We start from the raw sequence: 12,538 nt of genomic DNA, 5'->3' as shown, positions 1-12,538 counted from the left end.
GCGCCTGCAGTGGAGGAGGCGAAGACCTGCTCTCGGGGTCCTCACGGTTCCTTTCCGGGGAGCCTGGGGGGAGGGCTCCGGCCGGAGGGAAGGAGAGTGGTCAGCTTTCTCTTCTCCGGAGCCTGCACCCCGAGGCGGAAGGAGCCTGCCTAGGTGTGTCCCTGCCTGGCTGAGGGACAAGGTTTTGTTTTCCTTAGTGGTTGTGCACACCCGCCAGGCCCCGGGCAGCTCGGGACCGAGGGGGCTGCTGCAAGGCGGAACTGTGAGGAGACCGTGGCTGGGAACCGCAGAGGAGCAGAGAGGAGAGGGAATGCAGAACTTCGGAGGGAGGTGTTCCCTTCTCCCTTTGGGAAAGCACCCACTTTCTGTAACGTTTTGAGTCAGACCCATTTGGCAGTCAGACCCACTTTGAGTCAGTTCTCCGTGTGAGGACTCCGCTTTGCCTCAGCGCCCCACCAGCGGGGCAGAGGCTTCGCCCAGGGCCCAGCCACGCACAGGTGCACCCTTGCTGGGCACCATTCACCTGTTCCTGTCTCACCCGTTAGTTCCAATCTGGCCCTTCTGCCAAACTAGGGATGTTATTCCCGGGTTTGAAGCCTGAGACTCCCCTTCCAACCCAACCTGCTGAGCTAGTGACGAAGGGCAGCGCTGTCCTGCTGCGCGCCAGTGATTTCCCCTCTCCTGGTGGCCCCCTTGCCCTGATGCCTGCTCAGCTGCGTTTGCGTTCTCAGGTTTTCCCCATTTCCCCTGCCTCCTGCCCACTCTCACTTCCCCTGGCATCCTTCAGATAGGGAAGTCAGGAAGTTAGCTACCACCTTCCAGGAAGCATTGCTACCTATTGATACTTTTTTTTTCTTTTTCTTTTTTTTAATGCCTCCTGCAAGCCCCCTCTTGGGGATTGAGCCTGAAATGTGGGCATGTGCCTGGTCAGGGACCACACTCAACCAGCTGAACCACACTAGTCAGTTGTGGAGTTTTGGTAATAGTTCAAGCCTCTTCTGGCTTTTGGAAGAAAAGAAAGAAGAGAGTGTGGTACAATGTTAAGACAAGAAGTAGAGTTTCTGGTTTTGTGCTGATTTGGCCTTCCTGTCGGGTTCAGTCCCAGTCTATGCCTTGAGGTCCCTGGAAGTGACACTTGGTGACTGGCAGTGTCTTTGGTTGCAGGTCCTGGAGTTCAGGGTGAGCGTCTGTCTGCTCCCCTGGGTTTGGGAGGATACCGTTTCTTTTCTTCTCAGGGTCCATCCGCAGGTCTCCACTCTGTGCCGAGTCAGCAGAAGTGAAAGTGATGCGTTTTCTCCAGCTGCACAAAATGAGCGAGAAGTGGTTAGCCAGACCCGGAGCTCAGCCTGGTGTAGAGCCCAGGTGGGAATGGGGCCCCCTGCGGGGAGTTACCCTGAGGGCCGCTGGCCTAGAAGGCCGCTGGGGAAGATTCTCATCTCTCCCTGTAAGGGAGGAGGATCTCTGCTAAAGAGCAGTCCTGATTCTGCCAGTCATTTGTGGGAGTGGTGCGACCTTTGAGCCCTTTTGATGGCAGACTGGCAAGAGCAGCCTGGTGCCTGTTACACTGACCCGCTGCTAGTGAGACGGGGTTGGTCCATTGCACCAGGGAGCTGCTCGCTGCGCTTGGTACTGGCCCACACTCCACCTGGCGCTGTCCCTGGTGGTCAGAGATGAATTTGAATACAAAGAGGGAATCACATGTTCCTCGTTAAAAGGATCGGATTGGGGTTTCCCGTTGTACCCTGAGGGCTCTGTCCCCCTCTGAGATCCCGCAGTTCTCGGATGCTCTCTTACCTCCCATGTCCTTTCTCTGTCTGCAGCCTACTGTTCTGATGCAGAAGGGGAGGCAGAAAGTGCCACATTTGGATGCCCCCCTGGGCTTGCCCACCTGCCTCTGGCTGGAATTAGCTGGACTCTTCTTACTGGTTCCCTGGGTCATGGGCCTGCCAAGGACCGGTGGGCCTGAGGCCCGGAGCCCAGGGGGGCTGAGTTGGGCTGTGCATCTGGACAACCTGGAAGGCAAGGGGCAGGAGGAGACTGCGGAGCAAAAGGCAGACGCCTTGGCCCGGGCAGCAGGACTGGTGAATGCTGGGCGCATCGGGGAGCTCCAGGGGCACTACCTCTTTGTCCACCCAGCTGGGCACCACTCAGACCAGCAGGCAGAGGCCATCCGGCAGCAGGCAGAGGCCGTGTTAGCCAGACATGAAGCTGTGCACTGGCACTCAGAGCAGAAACTGCTAAAGCGAGCCAAGCGCAGCGTCCACTTCAATGACCCCAAATACCCACAGCAGTGGCACCTGGTAAGTCCAGCCCTACAGTTTTCAGCTTCAGATGGGTAGATTCTGGATATCCAATTCTCTTTTTAAGATATTAATTAATTACTTTGTTTTATTGATTTGCAAGAGAAGTATCAATATGTTGTTCCACTTATTTGTGCATTTGTCGGTTGACTCTTGTATGTGCCCTGATCAGGGATCTAACCCGCCACCTTGATTTATCTGGACGACACTCTAACCAGCAGCTCCCCGACCAGGCTATCCAGTTCTTTATGAACTCTGACTGTATTGCTTTCCAGCTTGCCCGCAGAGACATTTCTGTGGGCTTTGGGGGGTGTTTCTTCCTCGGGCTCCATCTTCCCTGTGCTCATCTCTGAGAGCCCCTGGGCTACTGTGGTCAGGGCCTGGGTGCTGGGCCAGGCTGCCTGGGCTCAGGTGCCAGCTCTGCCACTTACTATCATGTGCCTTTGGGCAAGCTGCCTCACCTCTCTGTGCCTCAGTTTCCTTCTCTATAAATGGGAGATTTTATTTTATTTTTGGGAGATTTTAAAAGTACCTCTTGTAGAGGTAGTAAGGATAAATGAATTAACATGTGAGTCCCTAATACATGATAAACACTTTACAGTAGGGGTGTCGAACTCAATCAGAGAAGGGGCCAAAATCTAAAATCCAGCCTAAATTGCGGGCCGAATGGTTTACTGAACAGTCATAAACTGTCATTGTGATGGAAACGCAGCGGAGTGCAGTGATGACAGCGCGGTGCGGGCCACATTGCAAGGCCTGGCGGGACGGATTTGGCCTGCGGGCCTTGTGTTTGACACGTGCTTTACAGTGTAAACTACTAACGTAATATAATCTGTATACATAAAAACCTAAGCGACAGAATGACCAGAACGACCTACCAGTAGCTATGACACACACTGATCCAGACCTTGCTGCTGGGGCCCATCAGCCCCAAATCTGGTTCACCTGCACCCCAGACCTAGCCAGGAGGGAAGAGGGAACTCAATTCCTTACAAAATCGGCCATTTAGCTTGCTGCTGGGTCCAACCTCCCACGGTCCCACCACCAGCAACACCACCACCCCACCCATCAGCCCCAATCACCGGCCAGGCTGAGGGACCCCACCCATGCACAAATTCATGCACTGGGCCTCTAGTATTATCATAATATATATTATGGAGCATAATAATTGTATTAGCCAACCGTAAGCCTAGCCACCATTTCATCTATTTTTTTATATTTTATTGATTTTTTACAGAGAGGAAGGGTGAGGGAGAGAGAGTTAGAAACGTCGATGAGAGAGAAACATCGACTAGCCACCTCCTGCACACACCCCCACCGGGGCTGTGCCTGCAGCCAGTGTTAATGCCCTTTATCGGAATCGAACCTGGGACCCTTCAGTCCGCAGACCGACGCTCTACCACTGAGCCAAACCAGCTTCAGCTATTTTTTTAAATCTTTATTGTTGAGCATAGACCGGTTTGGTTCAGTGGATAGAGCGTCAGCCTGCAGACTGAAGGGTCCCAGGTTCGATTCCGGTCAAGGGCACGTACATTGGCTGCAGGCACATCCCCGGTGGGGAGTGTGCAAGAGGCAGCTGGTCCATGTTTCTCTCTCATCGATGTTTCTAGCTCTCTATCCTCTCCCTTCCCTGTAAAAAAATCAATAAAATATATTTTTAAAAAATAAATAAATCTTTATTGTCGAAAGTATTACGTATTTCCCCCATTGACCCTTTTTAGCCTGCCCCATCCCCCACCCTACCATTTCATCTTTATTGCCCATGAATGCTGCCAGCTTTTCCTGTTGACCTAGGTTGTGGCAAAGCTCTCACTTGTCCCTCCTTGACTCCGCCCCCACCTGGACCTATTGCTACACAAACTGTCTGGCGATTTTTTATTTTTTTTTACAGAGAGAAAGAGAGAGGGATAGAGAGTTAGAAACATCGATGAGAGAGAGAGAGAGAATCATCTATCAGCTGCCTCTTACAAACCCCCTACTGGGGATGTGCCTGCAACTAAGGTACATGCCCTTGACCGGAATTGAACCTGGAACCTTTCACTCCGCAGGCCGACGCTCTATCCACTGAGCCAAACCAGTTTTGGCCTGTCTGGCTCTTTGATGGCAGCCAGGAGGAGAGAGGGGCCGCTAGCTTTACTGTGCATCGCTGTGAGCTGTGCTATCTGTCCCTGGATTCCCAAGGCCCTGACACAGCTCCTGGCCCTGTCTGTCCTGCAGAATAACTGGCGGAGCCCCGGCAGGGACATCAACGTGACAGGTGTGTGGGAACGCAACGTGACGGGGCGAGGGGTGACTGTGGTGGTCGTGGATGACGGAGTGGAACACACCATCCAGGATATTGCACCCAACTATGTGAGTGGCCCTGGGGTGACCCCTCCCACCCCCGTTTCTCACCTTCATATTGCCTCAAGCTCGTCCCCTTTCTTAGAGGTCTAAGAGCCAAACGGAAGGGCCTGGTGGGATGGTGTCCTCTTCTGCTTCCCCAGCCAGCATTCCAGAAGGCGGTTAAGGCATGGAGTGGCTCTATCTCAGTAAGGGAGAGGGTCCCAGGTGATACTCACCGGGTCCTGTCGCACTCCCTGCCCTGGGGAGAGGAGTAGAGCCCTAGGCAACTGCCCTCTGCACACCGTTCTGAGCACCTTCTTCTCTAACGCCTGGCCTTTGGGCAGCCCCGCATGGTTTCTATCCCAGGTTTTCACGTGGTGGAGCAGTTTTCTGGACACATTTCTATAATAGACGAGAGAGAAGTTTCCTAAGAACGGTGGCACTTCTCAGTTTTGCCCTGGGGTCCTGCCTCATGTAGTCCAGTGTTTCCCAAACTTTTGACATATGTGTACCCCTTCTATAAATTCTCGTAACGCTGAGTACCCCTCGTACTCATGAGAATGTAGAATTAGACGCAGCTAAGCACGGTGCAGTGCATATCCCCACCAGACTCCGGTGCAACGCGTACCCCCACCAAACTCTTCCCGTACCCTTGGGGGTACGCGTACCACACTTTGGGAAACACTGTATGTGGTTTTCAGACAGAGATGGTCTTGGAGCCCAAACTCCCTCTCTCCCTGAGCTCTAAGATCTGACCTCTTAGAACCAGTGAGTGACCACATGTTGCCCCCGCACAATGTTTCAGAGCCCTGAAGGCAGCTATGACCTCAACTCTAATGACCCTGACCCCATGCCCCACCCGGATGCGGAGAATGGCAACCATCATGGCACTCGATGTGCGGGAGAGATTGCTGCGGTGCCTAACAACAGCTTCTGTGCAGTGGGAGTGGCATATGGGAGTCGCATAGCAGGTACCTTCCGGTGCAGCCTCAGTCCGTCTCCCCTTTGATAGCAGACTTCATTCCCCACCCCAGTCCCTGGCTGTGTACTGCCTTGTCCGACCCTCTACACACACAGCATAGAACAAAGGGTAAGCTCATAATAAAGGTCTATAGGACGAATCAGTTCACGGTGTTTTTTTCAATGCAGTGGTGTTTTAGGCATGCGTTCAGCAGCAAGCCCCACTACATAAAACAGCTAAAAGTGAGAATGCTCTTGATGCGGATGGAGACCATCCTGCTCAGTTGCCTCTTTCCTTTTTCTGATCTTGGTTGTACCCCAACTCATTTCAGATACCTCCTTTACTTATGTGTGCTACACTTGTATTTGCAATTTACCAAACACCTTCTCATCTGCCCTTCCTCCTTGACCCCACGTGTCTATGGAGGCTCCTCTCCCGGCTCCCCAGCTCTCAGCTCCAGGTGTTTTTTTTTATGGTCACTATCTGTTCTCCATCCTTTCAAGAGGTCTGGGAATCCCTGGCCTCCACTTGGGGCCGGTTCTGTGGCTCCTTTGCCTCTCAGGCTTTGTCCATCAAGCCCAAGGTGAAGGGAATGAATGGGGAAGCCCTCCCCATGATTCCTTCAAATGCTTAGATTTAATAACTAACCAAAAGTTAGGCTGACTAAGTTGGGTGTATTCCTCCTACACTCCAGCAGAGGGCAGCAGCCCTCTGTAAATGAGGCTACATGGGGCGCCAGAAGCCTTCAGGGTCCAAATCCCTTCTGAAAGCCCCTTAGGTCCCTACATGGTCAGAGGACGCGGCCACCGCTCTAGAGGATGAAAGTAGGCATACATGGGAGTAGTTGATGGTAACGAGTACCTTTTATTGAGCGCCTTCTATGTGTCAAGCAGCACACCCGTGTTTCACATGATTAAGGATGCAAATAGGGAAACTTGGCTACCTACATTCTACATGCCTTTCCCACCAGATCCCATGATCCTTAAAGTCTAAGATTTAGCATTATATTTTAAAAAGTATTTCAGGGTAGGTACATACACATGGTATAAAGAACACAAGCACACTTAGGGGGGAAAGTAAATCTCCACATCTGGCTCCCCGCCCTCTAGATCCCCATCTCGGGACAGGCATTCTTGAGGAGCTAATGTGGCCTTTGCTGCCTAGGTATCCGGTTACTAGATGGACCCCTGACAGACAGCATGGAGGCTGTGGCGTTCAACAAGCACTATCAGATCAATGACATCTACAGTTGCAGGTGAGTCAGAGTCAGGCACAGGTGAGAGGGCCAGAGGCTTGGACAGCTGAGACTAGTTCTCCAGCAGAAGAACAAGGTGAGCTGACTCAGGCAGCTCCAGCAAGCTCTGCTCCCTGGGTTCAGCTTATCAGCCCATTGCCCTCCTTTCTCCAGATGCCCAGCCACCGGGTTCTTAGTCTTAAGCCTCATGTCATCCCAGTCATCAGGTTGCCACATGAGGAGTGCAACAGCTTTTTAATGAGCTCATCGGCCTCTGGGAGCAAAGTGGGCTTTCCTCTCCCTCCGCCAAGCTGAGTGCCAGCGCCAGTCCCCTGGCCCTGCACACAAACACACCTGCAGCTTCGGGTTGTGGTTGTGTTGGGGTCAGGTGAGATTAAGGAGAAACAGATTGGGCTGCCCCCGTGGCAGTGATGGCACCTCGCCAGTACCTCCATTGAATCCATGACATCCGCAGTCATTTCCTCTTGGAGAAGGAATGGAGAGTCCTTGTGGGTGCTCCTCCCTCAGGCCTAGTCATAGATCCCAAATCCGGACAGGTGCCCCCTGTCCCTGGCCACCAACATGTCCGTCTCCTGCTTCCTGGACCTGAGGGAGGGTTTTAGGAGCAGATTAAAGCAGTCCTACACTGGGAGCGTTTCTAAGGAAAAGAGCTTTCTTCCGTTTTGAGTGGGGGCTGAACCAACCCTTCTGACCTTTCATCATGGGAGGCCTGACCTGGAACCTTGAGAGGAGAGCGGGAGCCCAGGCAGGGGTGGCCAGCCGAGCCTGGGGGCCTGGGAGGGGCCACAGCCTGGCTCCGACCCTCCCGCTGGTGTTTCTCCACAGCTGGGGCCCAGACGATGATGGGAAGACAGTGGATGGCCCTCATCAGCTTGGCAAGGTACCTGACCTGCAGGAAGCCTGGAGAAGACCCAGGCACACCCTCCCTTCAGTGGCAGAGGACACTGCAGGTCACTCCCTCACCCACCCGTCTTCAGGGCCAGGCTGTGCCATCTGACCCGGCGCCTCCTTTCGGGGACAGGAGGGTGGATGGGGACACAGGTTCTGAGAGGAAGGGAATAGGCTCCCATTGGCTCCCTATTCTGGCCTCCCCACTCTGATGAGCAGAGTGCATTCATCAGCAGCAGCTTAACTACCAGCTTCCTCCCGTCCTTGTGCCACCTTGACCCTCTCTACCTGGCCGGCCGCTGGGCTGTACTCCTTTCTAGAAGTGGAGACGGGCATTTGTAAGGAAGGGAGAAGTCAGTCTCCCAGCTGATTCCCGGCGTTCTTGCTCCTCAGGCTGCCTTGCAGCACGGGGTGATGGCGGGCCGCCAGGGCTTCGGGAGCATCTTTGTGGTGGCGAGTGGCAATGGGGGCCAGCACAACGACAACTGCAACTACGACGGATACGCCAACTCCATCTACACGGTCACCATAGGTAGTCCCCATGCTTCCGTGTGCGTGTGTGTGTGCCTGTGGTGAGGACCGTATCCTGGTGAGTGTGTCACTGTGTGCTGACGGACTGTATCCTGGTGAGTGTGTCACTCTGTGGTGAGGGGATTGTACCTGGTGAGTGTGTCAGTCTGTGCTGAGGGACTGTATCCTGGTGTGTCACTCTGGTGAGGGACTGTATCCTGTGACTGTGTCACTCTGTGGTGAGGGACTGTATCCTGGTGAGTGTGTCACTCTGAGGTGAGGGACTGTATCCTGTGAGTGTGTCACTCTGAGGTGAGGGACTGTATCCTGTGAGTGTGTCACTCTGGTGAGGGACTGTATTCTGGTGTGTCACTCTGTGCTGAGGGACTGTATCCTGGTGAGTGTGTCACTCTGTGGTGAGGGACTATATCCTGGTAAGTCACTCTGTGGTGAGGGACTGTATCCTGGTGAGTGTGTCACTATGTGGTGAGAGACTGTATTCTGGTGAGAGTGTCACTATGTGGTGAGGGACTGTATCCTGGTGAGTGTGTACCTCTCTGGTGAGGGACTGTATCCTGGTGTGTGTATCACTCTAGTGAGGGATTGTATCCTGGTGTGTGTGTCACTCTCTGGTGAGGGACTGTATCCTGGTGTGTCACTCTGTGGTGAGGGACTGTATCCTGGTGAGTGTGTCACTCTGAGGTGAGGGACTGTATCCTGGTGTGTCACTCTGTGGTGAGGGACTGTATCCTGGTGAGTGTGTCACTCTCTGGTGAGGGACTGTATCCTGTGAGTGTGTCACTCTGTGGTGAGGGGATTGTACCTGGTGAGTGTGTCACTCTGGTGAGGGACTGTATCCTGGTGTGTCAGTTTGTGGTGAGGGACTGTACCCTGGTGTGTCACTCTGTGGTGAGGGACTGTATCCTGGTGAGTATGTCACAATGTGGTTAGGGGCTGTATCCTGGTGAGTGTGCCACCCTGTGGTGAGGGGATTGTACCTGGTGAGTGTGCCACCCTGTGGTGAGGGGACTGTATCCTGGTGAGTGTGTCACTCTGTGGTGAGGGGACTGTATCCTGGTGAGTGTGTCACTCTGTGGTGAGGGGATTGTACCTGGTGAGTGTGTCACTCTGTGATGAGAGACTGTATCCTGGTGAGTGTGTCACTCTGTGCTGAGGGGCTTGGTGTGTGTGTGTGTGTGTGTGTGACTCACCTGTAAGGAGAATGTGTCTTGGGCAGCCCCATCCTCTGTGTGTCTGAGTGTGAGCAGGACCTTCCCTGGGGGTCAGAGAGTGCGAGGGTCTCAACCTGCTCTCGCGGCTTCTTTGGAGTCTCCACGCCTGACAGGCTTTCCGCCCGGCCTGTGGCAGTAATCTGCCGCCCGCACCCACCGCGCTGGTTAGGCTTCTGTCCTGCCGTCTTCCCATGGCCCTCCTGCCTCCTGCCCTCGTCCTGTGCTCCCACCACGGCATTGCCCAGTGGTGCTTCTGTTCTCCCCGGCTTACGCCCTGACTTTAGACTTCTGAAGACCAGACTGTCCTTTCCCACGTGGCCCTCCCCCTCGCGTGTGTGTGACTCTCCGTTGACACTGAAGGCTAAGGAGAGGAGTGTGTGCGTGCATGAGGATGCGGAGGTGTGATGCCTCCGCTGGCGCCCTGGGGCGAGCCTCCTGGGAGAACGGTGTTTAGGGCACAGAACATCGTCAGCCACTTGACGGGGCCTGTTCAAGTGAGGAGTGTGGCACCCGAGGCCCTTGGGCCGCTGAATCATTTTCAAACCCAGGGCCACCACCAGCTGGTAACTCAAAGGTACCTGCTGTTACCGGCTTTCGTCTCAGCTCCCATCCCTGCCCTCCCCCAGGTGCCGTGGACGAGGACGGACGGATGCCGTTCTACGCAGAGGAGTGTGCGTCCATGCTGGCGGTCACCTTCAGCGGTGGGGACAAGATGCTCAGGAGCATTGTAAGTGCCCACCTGCACTCCTGGCCCATAACCCTGCGCCCCATCCTGTGCTCAGCCGCATCTTCCCTCGCAAACCCTCGGTGGGAGGGCGGGGGCGGGGGGGGGGGCGGGCTGAGCTGGGGCTGGGGATAATCTGGGAAATGGTTTTTATCTCTAAAATGTTAATGTGCAAGTTAATTTTATGTACTGTTGGAGGACTGCTAAGTGTCACATTGATGACAGAATTCTTTGTAGTGCCTTTCTTTGGTAGGATTTGGGCTTTGGCTGCTTTTTGTGGGCTTACAGATCCGTCCTGTTATTTTCCAGCCCTTATGTAAACCCTGTGCGTTCTGGTGTTTACTCACTCCTGGGCCCCTTGGCCCTCAGGAGCCAGCAGTGGTTGTGTTTCTGGGACGGGCAGGATAAGGAGTCAGGACTGTCTGTTGGCTCAAGAGAGAGCTCTTCCCTGGGGCCTGGCACTGGGGCCACGGCAGACGCGAACTTGGAGCGAGCGAGAGAGCAGAGCCTTGAGCTCTGGGAGCCTTCACAGGGTGCAGGCCTGGTGCCTGTGCCTGGCTGGCCCAGCTGCATCCCAGGTCTTCATGCCAAGTCTCTGGCCATCCTCCCAGAGCTCCCTGCGGCCTTGCTGCCCAAGAGGGACTGGAGGGAATAAAGGGGAAGGGCCTGCCTGGCCGGAGCTGGGCGGCAGCCAGGGTATCAGATTTCCCTGGCCCTGTGGGAGGTCTCCTGCCGAGCCAGATTCCGTTTCCAAAACTGAAGTTTTGTTTTGCCAGTAAATGACTCTGGTTAACACAGTGTTCCAAGGCTCTGGGTCATTTGACCCCCCCACTTCGTGCCCTGGGGAGAGGAGAAGAGGGAGTGGACTACAGAAGAGAGAAGAAAGGCTTTGCTCAGCAGGCGGGGGTCTGGGTGCACGGCATCCCCCCACCAGGCCAGACTGGGCTTGGAACAAGAGCAGGAACATACTGTGCTCTTGGTGCCCTGGCAGAACTCTCCAGAACCGCTCATCCCGCTACTCCCCCTCCCCCGAGGAACCAGTGGAGCTCCCAGGCATCGTCCTCAGTCTGTTCTGTCCTGAGGGTGTGACTCGGGTCCTCCTAACTCAGCTCCACATCGGAACTGTCACTCATCCAGAAGGGAAGAGCGTGTGTTTCGCCGAGTTTCCGTCTGTGGGATGTCTTTGCCTTGGAAGGCTCCCGTTGCCAGTTTCTGGTCAGTGAGCAGCTTGGCGAAGCTGTCTTCCTTGAGGGCAGGGTGTGGAGGCACATGCCACCACCACTCGGCTGCCCTGCCGGGGCACCTCCCTGGACTTCCCTCTGGCTGCCTGTAGACCTGCCACCACGGCAAGTTCCCAGACCTCAGCCACACACCAGACTGTGAGGCTGCTTCCTTAACAGGAAACGATCCGTCTGCTCCCTGGCACAGAGCGGGCCGGCCTCCCACTCATTGAGGACAGCTTGGGAGTTTCTTCCTTTCCTTCTGGGCGTGCGCGCTGTCTGGGTAAAAATTACACCTCCTGGCAGCTGCTCTCATAGCTGGGAGGGAAGCAGTGCTGAGAAAGGGCAGCTCTTGGCAGAAGCTGGGACCTGGTATCTGGCCCAGAAGAGAGGGTTGGAAGAAGAAAACTTTCTGCTCTTATGCTAAACCTATTGGGCCGCATCTCAGAGACTCAGGGTCTCCTCAGTTCACCCCTGTGTGGTTCCAGGGTCCATTATAGCAGAGAAAGAGCTTGAGGCCAGACAGATGCCATCTGTCCCCCACAGGCAACTCTCCCCTCTCCACGCCCTCACCCACCTCCCGCTTGCACCAGAGGGAGAGAAGGAGACTCCCAAAAGCCGTCCTGAGGCACCGGGCCAGAGCAGCGAGGCAGCTTGTCCTGTCAGCTTCCACCAGCCAGGCAGGCAGCGTAGACACTGGCCCCATCCCGAGCCCGTGGGTGGGCAGGGACGACCTCTCTCCCTGGGAACACACGCGCTTTGTTTGCACTGATGTCACTGCAGCTCCTTATCGCCAAGCCGCCAAGTTGGACTTCCTTGAATGGTGCCGTCACTGTTGTCCCAGCTCCAGCCGGCCCGGGAGCTCCTGCCCACTTCCTCTGTCTGGCATGGCTGTGGGGTCTGGAGGCTTGGGACTGGGGGCTGGGATGGGGAATTTGGGGTTGGATCATTGGAGCAGCAGGCGTCAGCACACTGTCCCCAGCACTAGGCCTCACATGCCTACCCCTCCTTCCCTTACAACCAGCCCTCCTAAGTACCTCTTCAATTGCATTTGCCCCTCTCGGCTCTGCTGAAATTCCTTGTGAGGCCCAGAGCTCAGGCTCTCCTTCGTCTCTGACCTAGC

General features: G+C 55.1%; 1 protein-coding gene across 6 annotated transcripts in view; it reads left to right on the top strand.

Annotated features, from left to right (window-relative positions):
• The window catches only part of PCSK7 (proprotein convertase subtilisin/kexin type 7), a 29,408-nt gene that overhangs the window by 713 nt on the left and 16,157 nt on the right, over positions 1–12,538 (top strand). For 3 of the 6 annotated variants that reach the window (XM_045577926.1, XM_045577925.1, XM_045577924.1), the window contains exons 1-8: positions 1,217–1,362; positions 1,821–2,300; positions 4,518–4,652; positions 5,431–5,596; positions 6,751–6,841; positions 7,667–7,721; positions 8,123–8,261; positions 10,098–10,198. In XM_045577926.1, the coding sequence (XP_045433882.1) occupies positions 1,833–2,300; positions 4,518–4,652; positions 5,431–5,596; positions 6,751–6,841; positions 7,667–7,721; positions 8,123–8,261; positions 10,098–10,198 (1,155 nt within the window). In that variant the 5' untranslated portion in view covers positions 1,217–1,362; positions 1,821–1,832. Of the gene's footprint in view, positions 1–1,216; positions 1,363–1,820; positions 2,301–4,517; positions 4,653–5,430; positions 5,597–6,750; positions 6,842–7,666; positions 7,722–8,122; positions 8,262–10,097; positions 10,199–12,538 lie in introns of those variants that run through there. The other 3 variants (XM_036427027.2, XM_036427024.2, XM_036427029.2) reach the window with 3 other exon arrangements.

The sequence above is a fragment of the Pipistrellus kuhlii genome, unplaced genomic scaffold (assembly GCF_014108245.1).
Source record: "Pipistrellus kuhlii isolate mPipKuh1 unplaced genomic scaffold, mPipKuh1.p scaffold_m20_p_9, whole genome shotgun sequence".
NCBI classification, from domain to species: domain Eukaryota; kingdom Metazoa; phylum Chordata; class Mammalia; order Chiroptera; family Vespertilionidae; genus Pipistrellus; species Pipistrellus kuhlii.
Note: the sequence above shows the minus strand (reverse complement) of the source record. Positions and strands in the feature narration are given on the sequence as shown.